Genomic DNA, 18,793 nt, shown 5'->3' with positions numbered 1-18,793 from the left:
ACCTTTTGGAAAGATAAATGAGCCTTTAGGAGAACAGATGGGAGATATGCTAGTTTGTGACAATGTCTATCTGGGTGTGGTGCCAATTTCTGGTCTCCCGGAAGAGAATATTAGAGTTGTTTCAAGGAATGGAATTTATGACACTCATTCTTCTGGGAGGCTCTGCCTTTAGGCAGATAAGGAATTTCAGGAGCTCAAATGCCTTCAGCTGAAATTAATTCTTATGCACATGCAAAGCGGCACATTCTGGGGTGGCATGTCCTGGTCTCCAAGAACACTTATAAAACTCATTTCTTTGTACTGTTACCATCTCTAGCACAGTGCCAAGCTCAGAATATGTTTTCAGTAAATGTTTATTAAATAAAGGACTGAGGAATTGTAAAATAGCCTAGCCAAAGACAATCAAGGGCAATAGACATATATAAAATCAGAATGCCTGAAGATCTCATGGACAACACCTAGCATTACAGAAAGGGGACCTAGCAACATATTTGCCCAAAGCCTTTCATAATTTCTCCTCACATAAAAATGATGCAAAGAAATGCTGTGGATGAGAGCAAAGAAAAGAGACCATTCTTAGTCTCAGTGTCATATAAAGGAAGATTTCATAAGGAGTTAACAGTGATTTTGGATTTAAAAGAATGAATAGGGATTCTTTATGTGGAGAAATGGAGAAAAGGGAATTTGTAAGTGGGAAAACACAGTTTTCCCAAAGGTATACGAATACAGAGAAAGCATACCTATTAAAGAAAGGAAAATAATGTAATCTGATTGAACCCAGGTATGTGAGGTGCACAAAATAGGAAATGAGACTGGGAAGGTAATGCAGAGGTCATTTTGAGAACCCCAGACTGAACCTAGTCATCACTGAGAGGTGACGGGGAGACATTAAAGGTTTTCAAGCTGGACAAGAGCTAATGTGAGTTTTACATCAATATTAACTTGGCATTAACTTACATTACTATGTAGGGTAGACTGGAGGGGACAGAAATATACAGCAGCCAGGCAGCTGGAAATATGAAACTGGAGCTCAAAAATATGCTGGAGTTAGAGATAAGGATATTATCACAATAATTATCACAATAGTGGTGTTGGTTGAAATGAGGGGGCAAAACTAAATACTGAAAATGTTTTAAGTATATTATCACAGTATTTACCTTAATTTTCTTATTTCCTTCTCCCCCATTTTTTCCCCCACAAGGCTGTGAGGTCCTCAAAGTAGGAACTGTGTGTTATTGCTGCTTGTTTTCCAGCGCCTTGCACAGTACCTGGCATGTGAGCTCAATAAATATTTGCTGAAGAAAAAGAATATTCAGAGAAAGGAGAAAACACTTTTCTCAGAGAGGTGGTAAGGGCAAAATGGATGATACTGAAGAGGTGTGATATAATGGAGAGAGAATTGATGGACATTTTATTGGACGGTTTCAAATCTTTTCAGGAAAGCATTTGATGAGTTGCAGAGCATCATGTGATCGAGGATGGGGTTAAGGGCTTAAGTAGAGTGAAACAATTTGAAACAGCTGCTGCCAGAAATGTGTTCGGGAGACTCCCATATGCTTGCATGCCTTTTTTTAGAGCCATTCTGTGTGTCTGGAATGCTCCCTCCAGCCCTCTTCTCCCTGCCTCTATCATCTCTTCTTTAGTCTACTCATCTTTCAAAGCCCAACTCAAATGCCACTAACTTTTCTGGGACATTCTCTCTGATACTATTTCAAGTTAATCATTCCTGTTTCTATGTTTATACTTCTCTCCCTGTTAATCCTATTAGATTATAAATTACTTGAAGACAAGTAAAGGGTTTTACTAATCTGAATAGCCTCCTCCTGACGTGATGGGAAGGAGTCATTCCGGTAAAGGTTTGCTGACATTTAAATCAAATGAGTTTAAGAATATGATTACTGAGGGGCAGGGAAGACAAAACTGAAGTCTTGGTGGACCAGATCAGCATGGTTTTCGTGACTAATAGGAGTGAGACAATGGACTAAGAGAATTGGAGAAAGGTTCAAAAACAGAGGTTGTGACGCAGGCAGATGAAAATTCAGTAAAAATCAAGATTATTTTTTTCTGTTGGGGAAATTTAAACTTTGGTCTCCCTACCTTGGAAAACAAAGACCTGAAGCTCATGTGTATTTTATGAAAGGAAAGGACATAGTTTACTCTTACTAATCTGTAGTGAAGCCAAAAAAGAAGGAAAGCCAAACAATGAAGGCCTCCATGTCAGACCTGAATTTTAAGCATTAACTTCTACTATTCAACTCCTCCAATCCCTTCAGCTGGACTCTAAACTTTTTAAGAACAAAACAAATTGAGTTTTTAGTTTTACGTTTTCTCCTTCATTTCCAAACTTTCTGGAAGAGCAGTCAATTAGCAGTGAAATGAACGCAGGTGAGAAAAGAAAGCAAGAGAGACATAACCGTGGTATACCAGAACAATGAACTAGATGGGTTTAGATGGATATGTTCAAGTGCCGGTTCTGTGACCTGTCTGTGAAATGGGATAATGACTACTTGGAAAAATTGTGTGAGAAATAAACGAGATGTAAAAGCAAGCTCCTAGCACAAGGAGTGTAGCTCCTAGCACTTTGAACAGATCACATGCAAGTGGTGAAAAATGCAAAAGTTAGAAAGGGTATGCAGGGGAAAGGTGAGTCTCTTCCTAATCCTTCTCCTTTATTCTCTCCATTCTCAGTCAACTCATGATACCAGTATGTGCGTTTCCTTCTTTCCTTGACTTAGCTGAGTGACCTTGAGGATGTATGTCAAATTTAAAATCCCTTACCTATAAAATGGAATGGTTCTGAGCACTTAATGAAATAATTACTACTTTATAATTAAAATTCTACAATTTCTAGAAGCAGCAAGGCCTAGACGAACATACTGTATTTTTAACTTTAGAACAGAGCTCTCTTAGGCCCTTAGAATCAGCCCCAGGCTTGACTGCTTTGTTCCACGAGGAGTATTCCCTTAACTGATCTTGACATCAGCAGGAGACTGAAAGCCATACTGCTTGACCCTGTCTTGGTCTGTCCCACAGGTGATCACTTACTCCAGCCGTCAGGTCTACAGTAACTTTACTGAGGAACAGAAGGGCCGAGTGGCCTTTGCTTCCAATTTCCTGGCAGGAGATGCTTCCCTGCAGATTGAGCCTCTGAAGCCCAGTGATGAGGGCCGTTATACCTGCAAAGTGAAGAATTCAGGGCGCTATGCGTGGAGCAACGTCATCTTAAAAGTCTTAGGTAAGACAAAGCGCTATGGTAAATGCCTACATCTTATTAATAAGGTCTCTGCAAGGGATAGCCAAATGCATCATGGTGGTACAAAATTTCTTGTTCAGATACAAAGAACTCACACTACTTAACAACAAAAGAACAAACAACCCGATCAAAAAATGGGCAGAGGACATGAACAGACATTTCTCAAAAGAAGATATGAATATGGCCAATAGACACATGAAAAGATGTTCATCATCGCTAATCATCAGGGAAATGCAAATCAAAACTACACTAAGATATCACCTTACCCCCGTTAGATTGGCAAAAACATCCAAAACCAAGAACGACAAATGTTGGAGAGGTTGTGGAGAAAGAGGAACCCTCATACACTGTTGGTGGGAATGCAAACTGGTACAGCCACTATGGAAAACAGTATGGAGATTTCTCAAAAAGTTAAAAATAGAAATACCCTATGACCCAGCCATCCCATTACTGGGTATCTATCCTAAGAACCTGATATCAGATATCTCAAGAGTCCGTTGCACCCCTATGTTCATTGCAGCATTATTTACAATAGCCAAGACGTGGAACCAGCCTACATGCCCAGAAACTAATGATTGGATAAAGAAGATGTGGTATATATACACAATGGAATACTACTCAGCCATAAAAAAAGACGAAATTGGCCCATTCACAACAATGTGGATGGACCTCGAGGGTATTATGTTAAGCGAAATAAGTCAGTCAGAGAAAGACGAACTCTATATGACTCCACTCATAGGTGGAAATTAGTATATTGAGAAGGAGATCTGATTGGTGGTTACCAGGGAAAAGGGGGGGTGGGGGGAGGGTACGGAGGGGGAAGTGGTGTACCCACAACATGACTAACAAAAATGTACAACTGAAATCTCACAAGGTTGTAATGTATCATAACATTAATAAAAAAAAAAAAAAAAAATTTCTTGTTCAGTACTTTGTATTATATATTCAGAGGTCACCTAGTCCAGCTCCCTGGAAAGAAGTATATATACTCTGTATTTTAGCCATAGTAAAAGAAGAAAAAATAATTACAATTTTCCATAGTAGCCTATTACAAAATTTAAATATCCTCTAATGTTTAAATGGTCTCCTTGCACTTAACTTACACGTCTCAGGTATGATTCAAATCCACTTCTGTTTTCTGAAAGCAGGAACTACTAAGCTCTACTTAGTTGCTTCCAAGTTAACGAATTTCTATCCCTGTTTCACTATTAGTAAAATCACACTCAACTTTCTTAAAATTTCCAATTAAAAAAGTATCTGTTCTTTGAGAAGTACAGTATCTATTCTTTGAGAAGCCTCTGAAAACTACAACAGCACCACTGGAAGCAGCTGGAATTGGGTGTTTATGTGTGCAGGGGATGGAGCTGGCTGCGTTTCTGCAGGTGATGTAAAGCATGGCTAGGTAGCAAAAGGCTACTGAATCCCAACAAGCTGACCATAGGGATGGCTGGAGAAATAATTTAACAGGACATAGTTCTTCCAGTGACCTATTGTTTAGGGATCTTTGAATGTTTCTTCGTTTTTGGCCAGTGAGACCATCAAAGCCCAAGTGTGAACTGGAAGGAGAGCTGACAGAAGGAAGTGACCTGACTTTGCAATGTGAGTCATCCTCTGGCACAAAGCCCATTGTGTATTACTGGCAGCGAATCCGAGAGAAGGAGGGAGAGGATGAACACCTGCCTCCCAAATCTAGGATTGGTAAGTCATCTTTCTGTCAGTCTACTGAGACAGCAGAACAGTACTCTACCTATGAAGTCTAAATCCGGTCTTGTCAGCAACTCACCATGTGACCTTGAATACACTGCTGAACTTCATTGAACTTCCATTTTTCATCTGTAAACTGGGACACAAAAATCTGTTTTCTCTCCTCAAATGGTACTTAAAAGTGGTAAAAGAGATTTAGAAGAAATGTATTATATAAATCCATTATATCTCATTATGTTTATCCCTTAAATGTTCACAATATTTTGTAATTTTTGAGGATGCACTACAATTTAAAGGAATGTTCACCCTTCTTCCCACATTCTATCATCTCACCCTTACCAAATTTTATTAGAGAATCTTAAGTCAATGATGCAATAAAGTAAACAATATAGATCCTGTCACTAAGGGGATTAGTCATTCTTTCTGCTTGTGTAGACTACAACAACCCCGGACATGTTCTGCTGCAGAACCTCACTATGTCCTCCTCTGGACTCTACCAGTGCACAGCAGGCAATGAGGCTGGGAAGGAAAGCTGTGTGGTGCGAGTGACTGTACAGTGTAAGTATCCAAAAGGTTTGTTTTTGTTTTTGCATTGTGGTTCAGTGTAAAACATTTTTAATAACAAGTAAGAGTAAAGTCAAGGTCAAAATCTTTATTTCCAGAAGAACATGGGTAGCACTAAAATAAATGCAGTAGTTGCAAGGACCACTCAACAGTTGTAGCTAACTCTATATTTACATAGATGTGTGAATTTACCAGTCCCCTAAAGAAATTTATTACATCTAGGAGGGGACCAAATGGAGATTTCCTTTATAAATGTAAATTTTGTTTACAAAAGGGTAACTTCTCTTTTCAAAACTTCTCCTGTCTGCTGCTTTTCAAAAATAATCAGCTTAAGGGGCCAGCCCAGTGGCGCAGTGATTAAGTGCGCATGTTCTGCTTTGGTGGCCTGGGGTTCGCAGGTTTGGATCCCGGGTGCAGACATAGCACCACTTGGCAAAGTCATGCTCTGGCAGGCATCCCACACATAAAGTAGAGGAAGACGGGCACGTATGTTAGCTCAGGACCAGTCTTCCTCAGCAAAAAGAGGAGGACTGGCATCAGTTAGCTCAGGGCTAATCTTCCTCAAAAAAATAATAATCATCAGCTTAAAATAATCCTACTATCAAAGACGCATATTTTGAGGTGGCATATTCTGCTACTCTTCAATATCAAGAGGGATAGTTGTATACCACGAAAGGGTAAACAGGGAACTCAGGAAGCTAGATATAAAGACCTGGAAATACTCATCCTGTCCAGGACTTATGATTTTTAAGTTCATATATTTCCTAGCTTATGTTTGGTTTTACTTTTGCTTTTGTTTCTGAGAAAACAGATGTACCAAGCATCGGCATGGTTGCAGGAGCAGTGACAGGCATGGTGGCTGGAGCCCTGCTGATTTTCCTCTTGGTGTGGCTGCTAATCCGAAGGAAAGACAAAGAAAGATATGAGGAAGAAGAGAGACCTAATGAAATTCGGTAAACCTCCCTCCAAAATCCCCTCTTCCACTAGGCTTCCTTTCTACGGCCAGCTCCACAGTGATCAGCCAACATAAATGTCTCCTTTCCTCTTAACCATGAGTCCGTTAAAAGAATTATTCTGGTAGGTAAGGAGTTCCAGCCTAGGGACAGAAGGTCTAGTTTACCTCAACTTCATTGTGAAACTATCTATCCTCCACAGAGGCTTAAAAGGATCAACTTTACGTTACTTCTGATTCACTTCTGCTTATAAAGGGCATACAATAAAGAATGGGCATAGCCTACAGGCCATGAAAGGGTTTCCGTAGAGAAACCCCAAACCAAGGGGAGTGCTGCCTAGACCATCTCACTGGTGAGTGCACATTCTTCCAGAATAACAGGATTGACCCTTGGGCTAAGAAAACATACGTTTGCCTAAGCCAACCATTAAGTCTCGGGAAATGGCAAAGTCCCTATTTCCCTAAATGGCTGCCTTCCACAGGTATTATTTGAGGTTTTACAGCTTGGGGAATTTATTGGGGAACCTCAGAGGGAAGCAACCATAGTGGAAGCTATCAGAGTCCTGCCAGTATTAAAATTTATCTTTGCTGTTTTTCCTCTTCAGAGAAGATGCCGAAGCCCCAAAAGCTCGCCTTGTGAAACCTAGTTCCTCTTCCTCAGGCTCTCGGAGCTCACGCTCTGGTTCTTCCTCCACTCGCTCCACAGCAAATAGTGCCTCACGCAGTCAGCAGACACTGTCAACTGAAGCACCACCCCAGCCAGGGCTGGCCACCCACGCATACAGCCTAGTGAGGCCAGAGATGAGAGGTTCGGAGCCAAAGAAGGTCCACCATGCTACCCTGACCAAAGCAGAAACTACACCCAGCATGATCCCCAGCCAGAGCAGAGCCTTCCAAACTGTCTGAATTAGAGTGGACTTGACTCCCGTGCTTTCCTAGGAGTCAGGATCTTAGGACTATTCTAGTCATTGAAGCTCAGTCACCAGGCACACAACCCCTTTGAACCAGATGAGAGGTCATTTAAGTAGTAGTGAGCATTGCATGGAACAGATTCAAATGAGCACTTTCCTTATATGACAAGAAACAAGAAAAAAGATGGAAGCCGATCATCTCCAAAAAGGAATCTACTTGTGTCTGTAGATTACAGTCGGGGAAAGCAGGAGTCCAAATCTGTGCATTTGTTGACCAGGACCTGTGGTGAGAAAGGCTGGGGAAAAGGGAAGTGAACACACTTGAAACTTCTCACCTGAGATGTTTTGTATCAATACTTCGATTCACCATTGTCAAGAAGAAATGATGTATTGTTCATAAATTTTCTATGCATTTCTGCAAACCTACTGGATTATTGTGAGTATTCAGAGTCAAGCAGAACTCACAGCCTTATATTATACCTATTTGCACCATGTACTGGGCTTACCGCTTCTGAGAAACTCCAAAAAGGAGACGTATCTCTTCTATTCTGACTTGACTTCATTTACCATAAGGTTTGAATACTAACTTCAAGAGAAGTTCACATAGTGGGAGATGGAAAAGAATGAATGAGCTTCTCCCACTCTATCCACTACTAATCTTCCTACTTACATTGAACTGTAAGGAACCAAAAAAGGTGTCCAAAATGTTTGACAAGGGACTATGAAGAACTTTCCATCTTAATGATGTTCAGAGGGTCACTGACAAATATCAGAAATATATACTGGAACAATTGTGGATTTTCCCTCAAATCAGAAGTCTCTAAGGACTTCCCTGCTAGATATCTCTGGAGCAAGAAAACATTCACTATATGTCATTTAACAATGTCCTTAGAAGTATTCTAGAGAAAAAGAGATCTTTTAAAGATGCTGACAGATCATCTGACATACCATTATATTCTCTTCTTTCTGAGAACATATGAAATCAGAATTTCAAGATTGACTAGACTAAAAGGGGAAATTAGATCAGTTTTTTCTTACTTTGTAAAGGAGTGGTATAAGGAAGTTTAGTATTGCACCAAATTTGGAGATTCCTCCACTTCTTTCATTTTAGGAGAAGGATGAGAACCTGGGACTTTTGATGATTCTCAGCCTTAAGTTATCAAAAAGATCAGGGACTACCAACGTTTTCTAATGGCATCGCATGTCATAATCATTCCCTCCTGAGACGCTAGACAGGAAGAAATTCAGTATTTTCCCAGCTTAGCCTCTAAGGAAGTCTAGCTCTGGGCTGGAAGGAAAGAGAATTAACATTTAGGGAAGAGATGATGAGGATAACTGGTGGGTGGCAGGAGAGGGCTAGGTTAGTACTTGTTAACATTTTAATTGTCAGCCTCTTGGGAAGAATTAGCAGAAATGATTCACCACGACAGCTCTCAGAAGAGCTGATTCATGGAAGGAAGGTGTTTGAAAAATAAAAAGGTAGCAGCAGCCTCCAATACAATAACTTGTTTTCTTAATAGTTTTGACTACTCTGCTAGTCAAATGCATCCTATGGCAAGAACACTAAATCTGAAATAACTCTTCACGGACCCTAGTGCAAATGTCAACAGATCGCCATTGGGAGAGCAAAATATTTATTATTATTAAAAGGGCAGCAGGCTATAGGAAAGAAAATATAATGCCGAATATGGTGATGAAAGCATTGTTTCTAAAATAGAAATCAGATGCTTAAAGGGAAAAGGCTGATCTGGGATTTTGCCCCATTTCTCGTTATCTATTTCTACATTTAATTCTCACAATAGTGCCCTCAAATAGTGCAAATGCATTTCCTTCTAAAGTCCTTTAAGAAATAGGGGTTTATCCTTGGGTGAAAGTTTTCATCTGAGTTTTGTCTTCCTCTAAAAACAAAGGTGGCAAATAAGACACATTGAGGAAGTAATGTAAAGAATGTCTGCTATTAGTTCAATCTAAGAGGGCTGGCATATTTGGAATGCTTCTTATACTAACTGCCTCATTGTAAGATATAAAACGCCTTACTCTACTTTTTTATTTTTCTGGTAGTATGGTATTCAGGCAACATTATCAGACAAGTACACTGTGGAGGCTGCAGCTGTACCATCACTAGCAATGTGCTCTTATCATTATTTACTACCTTTGAACCTAAGGTTTCCTGCCTATGCCCTTGAAAGCAGGAAACAGTTTGCTATGCATGAAAAGGAGGTTTAGATTTTTTAACATGTTAGTTATTAGAAAACGAAAATACCAGTTGAATATCCAGATTATTCTGAAATCTATTCACACTGGAAATCTACAAAAAGTCACAAAACAGATTACTACCTAAAATCTGAGAAATTCTAGGAATTGGAGATTCTGAGAGATAAGGTGCTGAAGCCTCAGCAATGATAGTGCACTTCTCTTTGAGTCAGGCTTTTGGGTTCAGATATGACAGGGTCAGGACTGGTTCAAACTGGTTCAAACCATATTCCATTAACTTGCAAATCAACTAACTCTGATTCTTTAATATGAAACAAACAAACAAGAGGGATAAAACAAATGGTGAAAGAAAAAATGTTTGTAGGAAGAAAATACAAATGGAATGATGTGGATGTTTAGAGAATAACCATTTCAATAAAATATATAAACCAAACTTAAAATTGTAAAATAATGAAGTTGATGCCTTTGTTGTTACACTGTGTAAAAATAATTTCAGAATTGCTATTGCAAAAAGACCTAATTTTGCTTCATTTCTGGTGTTAAACTTTATATTTCAATTTTAACTTCTAAGTTGCCTTGTAATTGGGCCTATGTTTGATTGCAAAAACCAAATATTTATTACAGATGCATCTGTATCAGCAATTAAAAAATAAGTAAAGGCGATACTTTAGGAGGCTGAAGCTCATATAAGCTGAACTGGAAATTTGTTTATTAGCTTGCTGCCAAGTGAAGAACACAACTCAGACTGAGTACGACCTATTATTTATTGATTTCAGTCACAAATATACCAAGTACTTTTTTCTCACATGGCAAGATTCTATGTAGTACTGGAGATACTAAATGATGACAGTGTTCATGAGAGTTCCTGCCCTTAAGAACTTTATCAAAATAACAAACAGTATATACTAAGCAAGTATTTTATGCCAAGATGAAGTAGCAACAGAAAAGTAAACACAGGGGCTAGGCCCGCCGCCGAGTGGTTAAGGTCGCCCGCTCTGCTCCGCTGCAGGCGGCCCAGTGTTTCGTTGGTTCGAATCCTGGGCGCGGACATGGCACTGCTCATCAAACCACGCTGAGGCAGCGGCCCACATGCCACAACTAGAAGGACCCACAACGAAGAATATACAACTATGTACTGGGGGGCTTTGAGGAGAAAAAGGATAAAACAAAATCTTTAAAAAGAAAAGAAAAGTAAACACCAAGAGATTCAAATAAATCCAAAAAAACACTTCACAGAATTAAATGGGGTAATTTATGCAAAGCACTTACGACAGTGCTTGGCATGTGACAGGTACTAAAATGTTAATCATGACCCTATTCCCCAGAAACTCTAGACCTCAGACTCCTGCACTGCATCCATCATCCATACATCCAGACTTTCAGATCCTGATTGTGTTTGAAACCCCTTCCACTTAAAGAGGTGGAGACAGGATATTCATCATATTCTTAACTGCAAATATGTAAACTCTGAATCATTCTATTTAACAAGGACATAGTCCAAGTCCTGGAACACACTCTGAGAGTGACCAGAAACAGAAGTTGCCTGTTCCACTTTCTTTAATCACTGCTATTAGGTGGGATACCCCAAACCAGTGGATCTGGACCCGAGTTCTGTTTTCCACTGGTTCAGTGGTTACAATATTCTAGGTAGTTCAGAGGTTAGTTACAGAAGCTGCAAAATGTGGGGTGTAGTTCAGATTGTATTTGATAAGTTGAGTGGGGAAAAAACTGTAGATACCAAGGAAAACTGAGAAGAGCCTCCCACAGTACACATCTTTCTCTTTCTGAAGTTGGAAGCACGTGTGTTTTTAAAAAGGAAATTACACCGTAGCGTAACTAATAAAAAAGACCAAACATTCTGGAATCAAGAGTTCGATTGCAGCTCAGCCAGCTGTTTATAACATCTCTGAATCACATTTTTCTCCTAACATAGGGTGAATAATATATACCTCAAAGAATTGTTCTGATGGTTAAATGTGCTAAATGAAAGCACTTAATACTTTGTAAAAACATCACATAAAATTAACTTCTTGAGAAGTGCGGAAGTATCTACGCCCATGGACTCAAGCCAACGGTTCCCACCAAAAGCAAACACAGAAAGAAAATTCTTTATGTTTCAGTCTCTTTCTAGGCTTTACTGGCTTTCACAAGGAAAATGTGTCCTCACTCTTCTGACAGCCTTTTCCGCAGTCTGGGGACGTTTCTAATTCCAACCACGCCACTAAAAGTTACGTAGTCTTAAAAAATCTTTTCACCTATCTGTGCCTCCTTACCTATTAAGCAGGCACATGAGCTGCCCCGCCTGTTTGAAAGAAGGCATCGGCTAGCATTCAAGGTCCTGAGAAAGGCTCTTAGCACGCCAAGGCGCCAAACACCTGCCGCCGCGCACCACAATTTCAAATTCTGGATACTACCGTTTTGCGCACTCGTTCAGTAACGCTTTCAAGGCGTCTCCGCACGGCCTCTCGTTTAGTTCTCAATAAAAAGTCAAGGCAGGAAAAGTATTACCTCATGTTACTGAAAAGAAGGCAGGCTCAGAAAGTCGTAATCAAGGACACAGGCTACTGGAACCCAGGTTCCTGACGCCCGGTTCACCAACATAGGAAAAGCTCGACTCCCTTGCCTTGTCTTCTACAAATAACTGAGAGCTGCGGGGCCTGACGAGGGGAGGAGGGGGAAACCAAGGAGCCGAATCGGTTCTCGGCGGGCGGTGGAGGCCCGGCGCGAAGAAGCTGGTGTGGCCGTTTATTTCGCTGGGGGTCCCGACACAGGATCGGGCGTTGGGGGTCAAAAGTCGGACCCGCAAACCTCCGCGGCGGGGCTGCCGACCTCCAGCCGCCACAGTGAACCGAAGGTTCTAGGGGCCTGCCCGGCTCACCTGTCCCACTCCACGCAGAAGCGGAGGCGGGGCCCTGCAACGGCCGGGCGACTCCCGCCGACCCCAGATCCGGGTATCCGCAGGCGAGATACTCCTAGCTGCACCCTGAGGTCGCAGCCTTTCGCCCCAGCCGCTCGGGGTCAGCCCTCGCCCAAAGCCATGCTAGCTACGAAATGTGGGTATGCGGACCCTGGGAGGGCCTAGACCCTGTTCACAATGCTGGGGGACAGCTGAAGGAAGAGGATGAAGACTCGGGGCGGGGGGGAGGGGCGCAACAACCTTCGCGGCCATTTTGTCCTCGCTCCACTTCCGTCTTCTCTCCCGGGCCGCCGGCTCCGGTCCCGCCCTCCAGGCGCGGCGCTCTTCCTCCCCCGATTCCGCACGGATACAGAGCTCGGCTAGAGCTGCTGTCATTGGTTGGTTCCAACTTCGCCCGCCCCTCTGCCTTCTCCTCCTTCCGTCCCCTCCCGCATGTGCGCTCGGGCTAGCGCATGCGCAGAGGCGGACGCTCCCGACCCCCGCCGGGGGTGACTGAGGACTCCCGCGCGCGGGCTCTCTCGGCCCCACCCTCCCTTTCCCCCGGGCCGTTCGGAGAGCGGGGGCGAGAATGAAAGTTCCAGAACGCTGGGGTGAGTGCGTCATCGCGAGGCGGGGCGGGATGGGGCGAGGCCGGAGGTAGAGTCGGTCAGTCATTGGGGCTTGGAGAGGTAGCCGCGCGCTCATTGGTCGAGGGCGCCATGACGGGCAGCCGGCAGGGGCGGGCCCCTTCTGGAAGGTTCTGAGGTAGGGTATAAGAGACAGGGTGGCGGCCGGAATCCGGTCTCATTGAACGCGGCTGCAGCTTTCTAGGTTCGCGTCGTTTTCGCAGCCTGAGCCGGTCTACGCTCAAGGTAAGGCCTCTGACCTCAAAAGACCTAGTGGGTAGTGAGAAGAGCGTGCGGCCTGGGGCGGCCGGGGTGGTCTGGGGTTCCAGAGCGTGTCTCGTAGGCGGCGTGCGGGGAGCCGTCTGTAAGGTTTATTCCAGACGTGAGGCGGCCGCTGTGGCTGCTGTCGGGACGAGGACGTGAAGGGCTGGCAGGGCGGCGCCCGCGGGGACGTGGAGGGAGCCGCATCCGCTTTCGGGGTGCGGGAAGTGGAGCTTGCGCCTTAGAGCTGTCCGTTTCGGGCTGCTCCAGGCTGCCGCTTTGTAGCTAATCCTTAAAGGAGGAAACCAGCCTTGGCATGCGCCCAAGGTGGGGGAGGGGGCTTCGGAGCACTGCGAGGCCGGCGGCGTCCTGGTGCTCCTGGACTGCCGGTGTGGGGAAAGGAGGGATGAGGTTCAGCTCGGAGCTTGGTACCACGTGCTCCAGAATGTCGCAGACCCTCCGGGCAGGTGCTGGCTCCAGCCAGCGGCGGGCTCTTCTGCGTTGGCACGGCAACCTCGCTGCAGCATTGCTGCTCGAACCTTCCCGCGTGGTTATCTTGGACACGGGCAGTGTTTCTGAGGGAGGTGCCAGGTGTAGTTTTATTTGCCACGGTGATCGTACGTGATAGCCTGACTTGGGTAAACATTTCTGTCGCTTAATTGGTTTTACAAACCACGGGCTTTTTTTTTCCTCGCCAGCAACCATGTCTAAGGGACCTGCAGTTGGCATTGATCTTGGCACCACCTACTCGTGTGTGGGTGTTTTCCAGCATGGAAAAGTGGAAATAATAGCCAATGATCAAGGAAACCGAACCACCCCGAGCTATGTCGCTTTTACTGACACGGAACGATTGATCGGTGATGCTGCAAAGAACCAAGTTGCAATGAACCCGACCAACACGGTTTTTGGTGAGCCACTGATTTTAAATACCACAGCATACGTTTCAGGGGTTTAGGCAGCATGTAATTTGAGAGACTTGGAGAAATTTGTCAAATAAGAGGCAGCCGTGAAATCCCTGAGAACAGGGAAAGCTAATTTTAAGTCTTGAATGATTATCATCTTGTAACTGTTCAGGATAGAAAGCTGAGATATTTAGTAGCAGCGAGAAAAAACTTGGATGAACTTTTGGCTGTATAGGAGTTAAATCTGTTTACTGCTGTGGAGTGTAAGGTAATTCGAGGTAACAAGCTATTTGCATTTGATAACTGTTTACAGATGCCAAACGTCTGATTGGACGTAGATTTGATGATGCTGTTGTCCAGTCTGATATGAAGCATTGGCCCTTCATGGTGGTGAATGATGCAGGCAGGCCCAAGGTCCAAGTAGAATACAAGGGAGAGACAAAAAGTTTCTATCCAGAGGAGGTGTCGTCTATGGTTTTGACAAAGATGAAGGAAATCGCAGAAGCCTACCTTGGGAAGGTGAGTAATGCACAGTATTAACAGGCAGAGGACATAGCTGGAGGTTGCAACGTTAGGCACCAGGTTCCCTGAGGAATAAAGTTGGGGTTTTGGCTGGCAGAGAATACACAGTACTTAGCTGTCAAACTAGGTGATAACGTTTTTCAGAACGTTTCCGTAATTTGGTGCTGTAACTTGAGTGCATGCCCAAGTAGACAAATGTGATTGTGGGACTATTTTATGAACCAGCTGCAATGTTTTGGCTTTAATCTTTTCGATTTTTATTCCCAGACTGTTACCAATGCTGTTGTCACAGTACCTGCTTACTTTAATGACTCTCAGCGTCAGGCTACCAAAGATGCTGGAACTATTGCTGGTCTCAATGTACTTAGAATCATCAATGAGCCAACTGCTGCTGCTATTGCTTACGGTTTAGACAAAAAGGTATGTACTATCTGTAATACGTGAGTTATTTGAAGATTGATTTGAGCTGTCAGGTTTAGGTAATAAGGTAATTTCTGCTTGAACTGCAGGTTGGAGCTGAGAGAAACGTACTGATCTTTGACTTAGGAGGTGGCACTTTTGATGTGTCAATCCTCACTATTGAAGATGGAATCTTTGAGGTCAAATCTACAGCTGGAGACACCCACTTAGGTGGAGAAGACTTTGACAACCGAATGGTCAACCATTTTATCGCAGAATTCAAGCGCAAGCATAAGAAGGACATCAGTGAGAACAAGAGGGCCGTCCGACGCCTGCGCACTGCTTGTGAACGTGCTAAGCGTACTCTCTCTTCTAGCACCCAGGCCAGTATTGAGATTGATTCACTCTATGAAGGAATCGACTTCTATACCTCTATTACCCGTGCCCGATTTGAAGAATTGAATGCTGACCTGTTCCGTGGCACCCTGGACCCTGTAGAGAAAGCCCTTCGGGATGCCAAGCTGGACAAGTCCCAGATTCATGATATTGTCCTAGTGGGTGGTTCTACCCGCATCCCCAAGATTCAGAAACTTCTACAGGACTTCTTCAATGGAAAAGAACTGAATAAGAGCATCAACCCTGATGAGGCTGTTGCTTATGGTGCAGGTAATAACCCTACTATAAATGGTTCAAACAGGTGGCATAAGAGGCCCAAGCTAACTCACTCGCTGTGATGAATGATTCTTAAACATTCGTAGTTTCCACCAAAAGCTTAGCTAATGATGGCCCAACTTCCTTGGATGTCTGAGCGATTGAGATTTCTTAATGAGACGACATGAGTTGTATTGCATTTTTTTTACACTAATTTTTTTTAATCTAGCTGTCCAGGCAGCCATCCTATCTGGAGACAAGTCTGAAAATGTTCAAGATTTGCTGCTGTTGGATGTCACTCCTCTTTCCCTTGGCATTGAAACTGCTGGTGGAGTCATGACTGTGCTCATAAAGCGCAACACTACGATTCCTACCAAGCAGACACAAACCTTCACTACCTACTCTGACAACCAGCCTGGTGTGCTCATTCAGGTATGTTTCTGTATTTTCTTGGGCTGGCTTACTGAGATCCTGTAGAACTTGGGGAAGACTTCTCCCGCTGTGATGATGGATTCCAAAACCATTCGTAGTTTCCACCAGAAGTCTTGTGTTGGCCAATTCCTTCCTTGGATGTCTGAGCGGTCAGTCTTCCCTTATTAGTTCTAGATTTGTGTAAGCTAACCTGGAGATCGTTTGTAATTGCTTAGTAATTTCTGTTCTCTTCTAAGGTTTATGAAGGTGAGCGTGCCATGACCAAGGATAACAATCTGCTTGGCAAGTTTGAACTCACAGGCATACCTCCAGCCCCTCGTGGTGTTCCTCAGATTGAAGTCACTTTTGATATTGATGCCAATGGCATTCTCAATGTCTCTGCTGTGGACAAGAGTACAGGGAAAGAAAACAAGATCACCATCACTAACGACAAGGGTAAGTTTGGCACATTTGAGTGGCACTGTCATCTGGTCTTAAAGATTTGTGATTTGGTGTAGTAATAACTGTGTTTTTCAAGTATCTCTACTGCCTAAAAGCATTTAATCTAGAGCTCCCTGATCACTCTTAATTGCTAAAGGAGCTGCAGAGTGGTAATTGGTCACAGACGTGGATAACTCAACGTTCAGTCTTAAAGCTATGCCTAAAACATGTTGATTGACCTCACAGGTCGTTTGAGCAAGGAAGACATAGAGCGCATGGTCCAGGAGGCTGAGAAGTACAAGGCTGAAGATGAAAAGCAGCGGGACAAGGTGTCTTCTAAGAATTCACTTGAGTCCTATGCATTCAACATGAAAGCAACTGTTGAAGATGAAAAACTTCAAGGCAAGATCAATGACGAGGACAAACAGAAGATTCTTGACAAGTGCAATGAAATCATCAACTGGCTTGACAAGAACCAGGTTTGTAGTTTGTTGGTAAATTGAGGGTGGTGTGGATGTAAGGGCTTAGGCACAAGCTTAGATGGGTTTAAAAACTTAAAAGGTCACAGTGATGAATGGTCCAAACATTCGCGGTTTCCACCAGAATAACAAATGTTGGCAGCTAGCTTCCTTCCTTGGATGTCTGAGTGACCCAAGATTTCATATACAGCTAAGTCTTTAATGTGACAGTAGGCTGCTTCTGTGTCTGGTATCTTTTAACATTAGATTGCGTTAGGCTTAAGGAGTAATACTATTTTTTTCTCTCCTCAGACTGCAGAGAAGGAAGAATTTGAACATCAGCAGAAAGAGCTGGAGAAAGTTTGCAACCCCATCATTACCAAGCTGTACCAGAGTGCAGGAGGCATGCCAGGAGGAATGCCTGGGGGTTTCCCTGGTGGTGGAGCTCCTCCATCTGGTGGTGCCTCCTCTGGACCCACCATTGAAGAGGTGGATTAAGCCAACCCGAGCATAGATTTAGCATTGTTCCACATAAAACAATTGAAGGACCCAAATTTGTAGCAAATTCCATGGCAGTTTTAAAGTTGAGCTGCTATAATAAATAACTGGGCATTCTTGATACTTGAATATGGAATATATGCACAGGGAAAGGAAAATAACATTGCACTTTATAGGCACTGTATTGTAAGTGGAAAATGCAATGTCTTAAATAAAACTGTATTTAAAATTGGCACCCTACAGTTGTCTGGCTCCATATTTGCAAGGGCAACAGGCAACATTGGTTTTAGGGGTTGGATTCCATTTCTTTCTGGCCTAGGTGTTAATGAATCACTGTATCTAGGTGGTTAAATACAGATTGTTCAACTTCAGGAAAATGTGTAAGGAAGATTTTTGAATTAGGGTAAGTGGGAGAACTTGGAGTTTTGGCGTTGTGTCAGTAGCTAGGCTCATAATTAACTATAGTAACATGTAGTCCAAACTCCTTTTGGAGTTTGTGCTGCAGATACCAGTAATCGTGCTTTCCAGTGTGGGATAAGCTGTTGATGGGTAAGAAGTGTTGGAAAAATTAGAAGGGAGAAATCTCAAATATTAGAGTATTTTGTGTGATTCACCAATTCTGAAGTTAACCTTTTGAGGGCTCAAAGTTAGAGGACAAAGCCAATTTGAACAGGGAGTAGCCAGTGAGAACTGGGGGGGAAATGGAGTAAAAAGGTGACTGTTGTGGGGTGTCTCTTCTGAAACTGTTTTCTGTGAGCACAGTTTTTCACTGTTCTCGGCATGAGTCCTAAGGGCTGACAGGTAACTTGGAGAACTGGCTGTGAAGTTGACATGGTAAAGGGTCCTTTGCTCACCTTAGAAGCAAAACTTGGAAAAGGAAGGGCATTGGGCATCTAGTTCTGATCTCATCTGACTGAATCACAGCCTATGTAATCATGTGAAAGGCTAGAAAGGCAGAAACTGATTATGAACAGTTCTTTTTAACAAATTTGTTCTAATTACATAGGACTGCCTTTAGGTAAGCTTGCCTTCAAAGGTCTGTATTTGCTTGAGTGGGTCTTTGTTCATTGGGTTAGCAATGTGTTAGCAATGAACTTGAGTTCAGAATCAAGTCTAAAACACAGGAAATG

At 43.1% G+C, this 18,793-nt stretch overlaps 2 protein-coding genes, 1 long non-coding RNA gene and 2 other non-coding genes across 14 annotated transcripts in view; 4 read left to right on the top strand and 1 right to left on the bottom strand.

Annotated features, from left to right (window-relative positions):
* Window positions 1–10,288, top strand: part of CLMP (CXADR like membrane protein) — a 90,547-nt gene extending 80,259 nt beyond the window's left edge. For 3 of the 6 annotated variants that reach the window (XM_070625071.1, XM_070625069.1, XM_070625073.1), the window contains 5 exons: window positions 3,034–3,235; window positions 4,784–4,951; window positions 5,372–5,530; window positions 6,333–6,474; window positions 7,079–10,288. In XM_070625071.1, coding sequence (XP_070481172.1) covers window positions 3,034–3,235; window positions 4,784–4,951; window positions 5,372–5,530; window positions 6,333–6,474; window positions 7,079–7,379 — 972 coding nt within the window. In that variant the 3' untranslated portion in view covers window positions 7,380–10,288. The remainder of the gene's footprint in view (window positions 1–3,033; window positions 3,236–4,783; window positions 4,952–5,371; window positions 5,531–6,332; window positions 6,475–7,078) is intronic. The other 3 variants (XM_008518528.2, XM_008518521.2, XM_070625072.1) reach the window with 2 other exon arrangements.
* LOC103549889 (uncharacterized) overlaps window positions 1–12,893 on the bottom strand; it is a 71,473-nt gene extending 58,580 nt beyond the window's left edge. For 4 of the 5 annotated variants that reach the window (XR_011541399.1, XR_011541400.1, XR_011541401.1 and 1 more), the window contains exon 1: window positions 12,756–12,892. This is a non-coding gene — a long non-coding RNA (uncharacterized lncRNA). Of the gene's footprint in view, window positions 1–12,755 lie in introns of all 5 variants that reach the window. The other variant, XR_011541402.1, reaches the window with a different exon arrangement.
* Window positions 12,894–13,229: 336 nt separating this feature from the next.
* Window positions 13,230–17,903, top strand: HSPA8 (heat shock protein family A (Hsp70) member 8). Its single transcript, XM_008518537.2, has 9 exons — window positions 13,230–13,366; window positions 14,080–14,289; window positions 14,597–14,802; window positions 15,073–15,225; window positions 15,315–15,870; window positions 16,085–16,287; window positions 16,524–16,722; window positions 16,954–17,186; window positions 17,478–17,903. Exons 2-9 carry the CDS (start codon window positions 14,085–14,087, stop codon window positions 17,661–17,663), a joined length of 1,941 nt encoding a protein of 646 aa, XP_008516759.2. The 5' UTR covers window positions 13,230–13,366; window positions 14,080–14,084; the 3' UTR covers window positions 17,664–17,903.
* On the top strand, window positions 15,930–16,016 carry LOC139084394 (small nucleolar RNA SNORD14). The gene has a single exon (XR_011541737.1). It is a non-coding gene; the product is annotated as a small nucleolar RNA SNORD14 (small nucleolar RNA).
* On the top strand, window positions 16,352–16,437 carry LOC139084383 (small nucleolar RNA SNORD14). Its single transcript, XR_011541726.1, has one exon. It is a non-coding gene; the product is annotated as a small nucleolar RNA SNORD14 (small nucleolar RNA).
* Window positions 17,904–18,793: the final 890 nt, after the last annotated feature.

The sequence above is a fragment of the Equus przewalskii genome, chromosome 6 (assembly GCF_037783145.1).
Source record: "Equus przewalskii isolate Varuska chromosome 6, EquPr2, whole genome shotgun sequence".
NCBI lineage: Eukaryota > Metazoa > Chordata > Mammalia > Perissodactyla > Equidae > Equus > Equus przewalskii.
Note: the sequence above shows the minus strand (reverse complement) of the source record. Positions and strands in the feature narration are given on the sequence as shown.

What these genes read in the sequence shown, in the direction of transcription:
- HSPA8 (XM_008518537.2), top strand. Translation starts at nt 14,085, where the DNA reads ATGTCTAAGGGACCTGCAGTTGGCATTGATCTTGGCACCACCTACTCG. An exon ending in CCCGACCAACACGGTTTTTG is followed by an intron (nt 14,290 to 14,596) that starts GTGAGCCACTGA and finishes AACTGTTTACAG; the next exon opens with ATGCCAAACGTCTGATTGGA. An exon ending in CACCATCACTAACGACAAGG is followed by an intron (nt 16,723 to 16,953) that starts GTAAGTTTGGCA and finishes TTGACCTCACAG; the next exon opens with GTCGTTTGAGCAAGGAAGAC.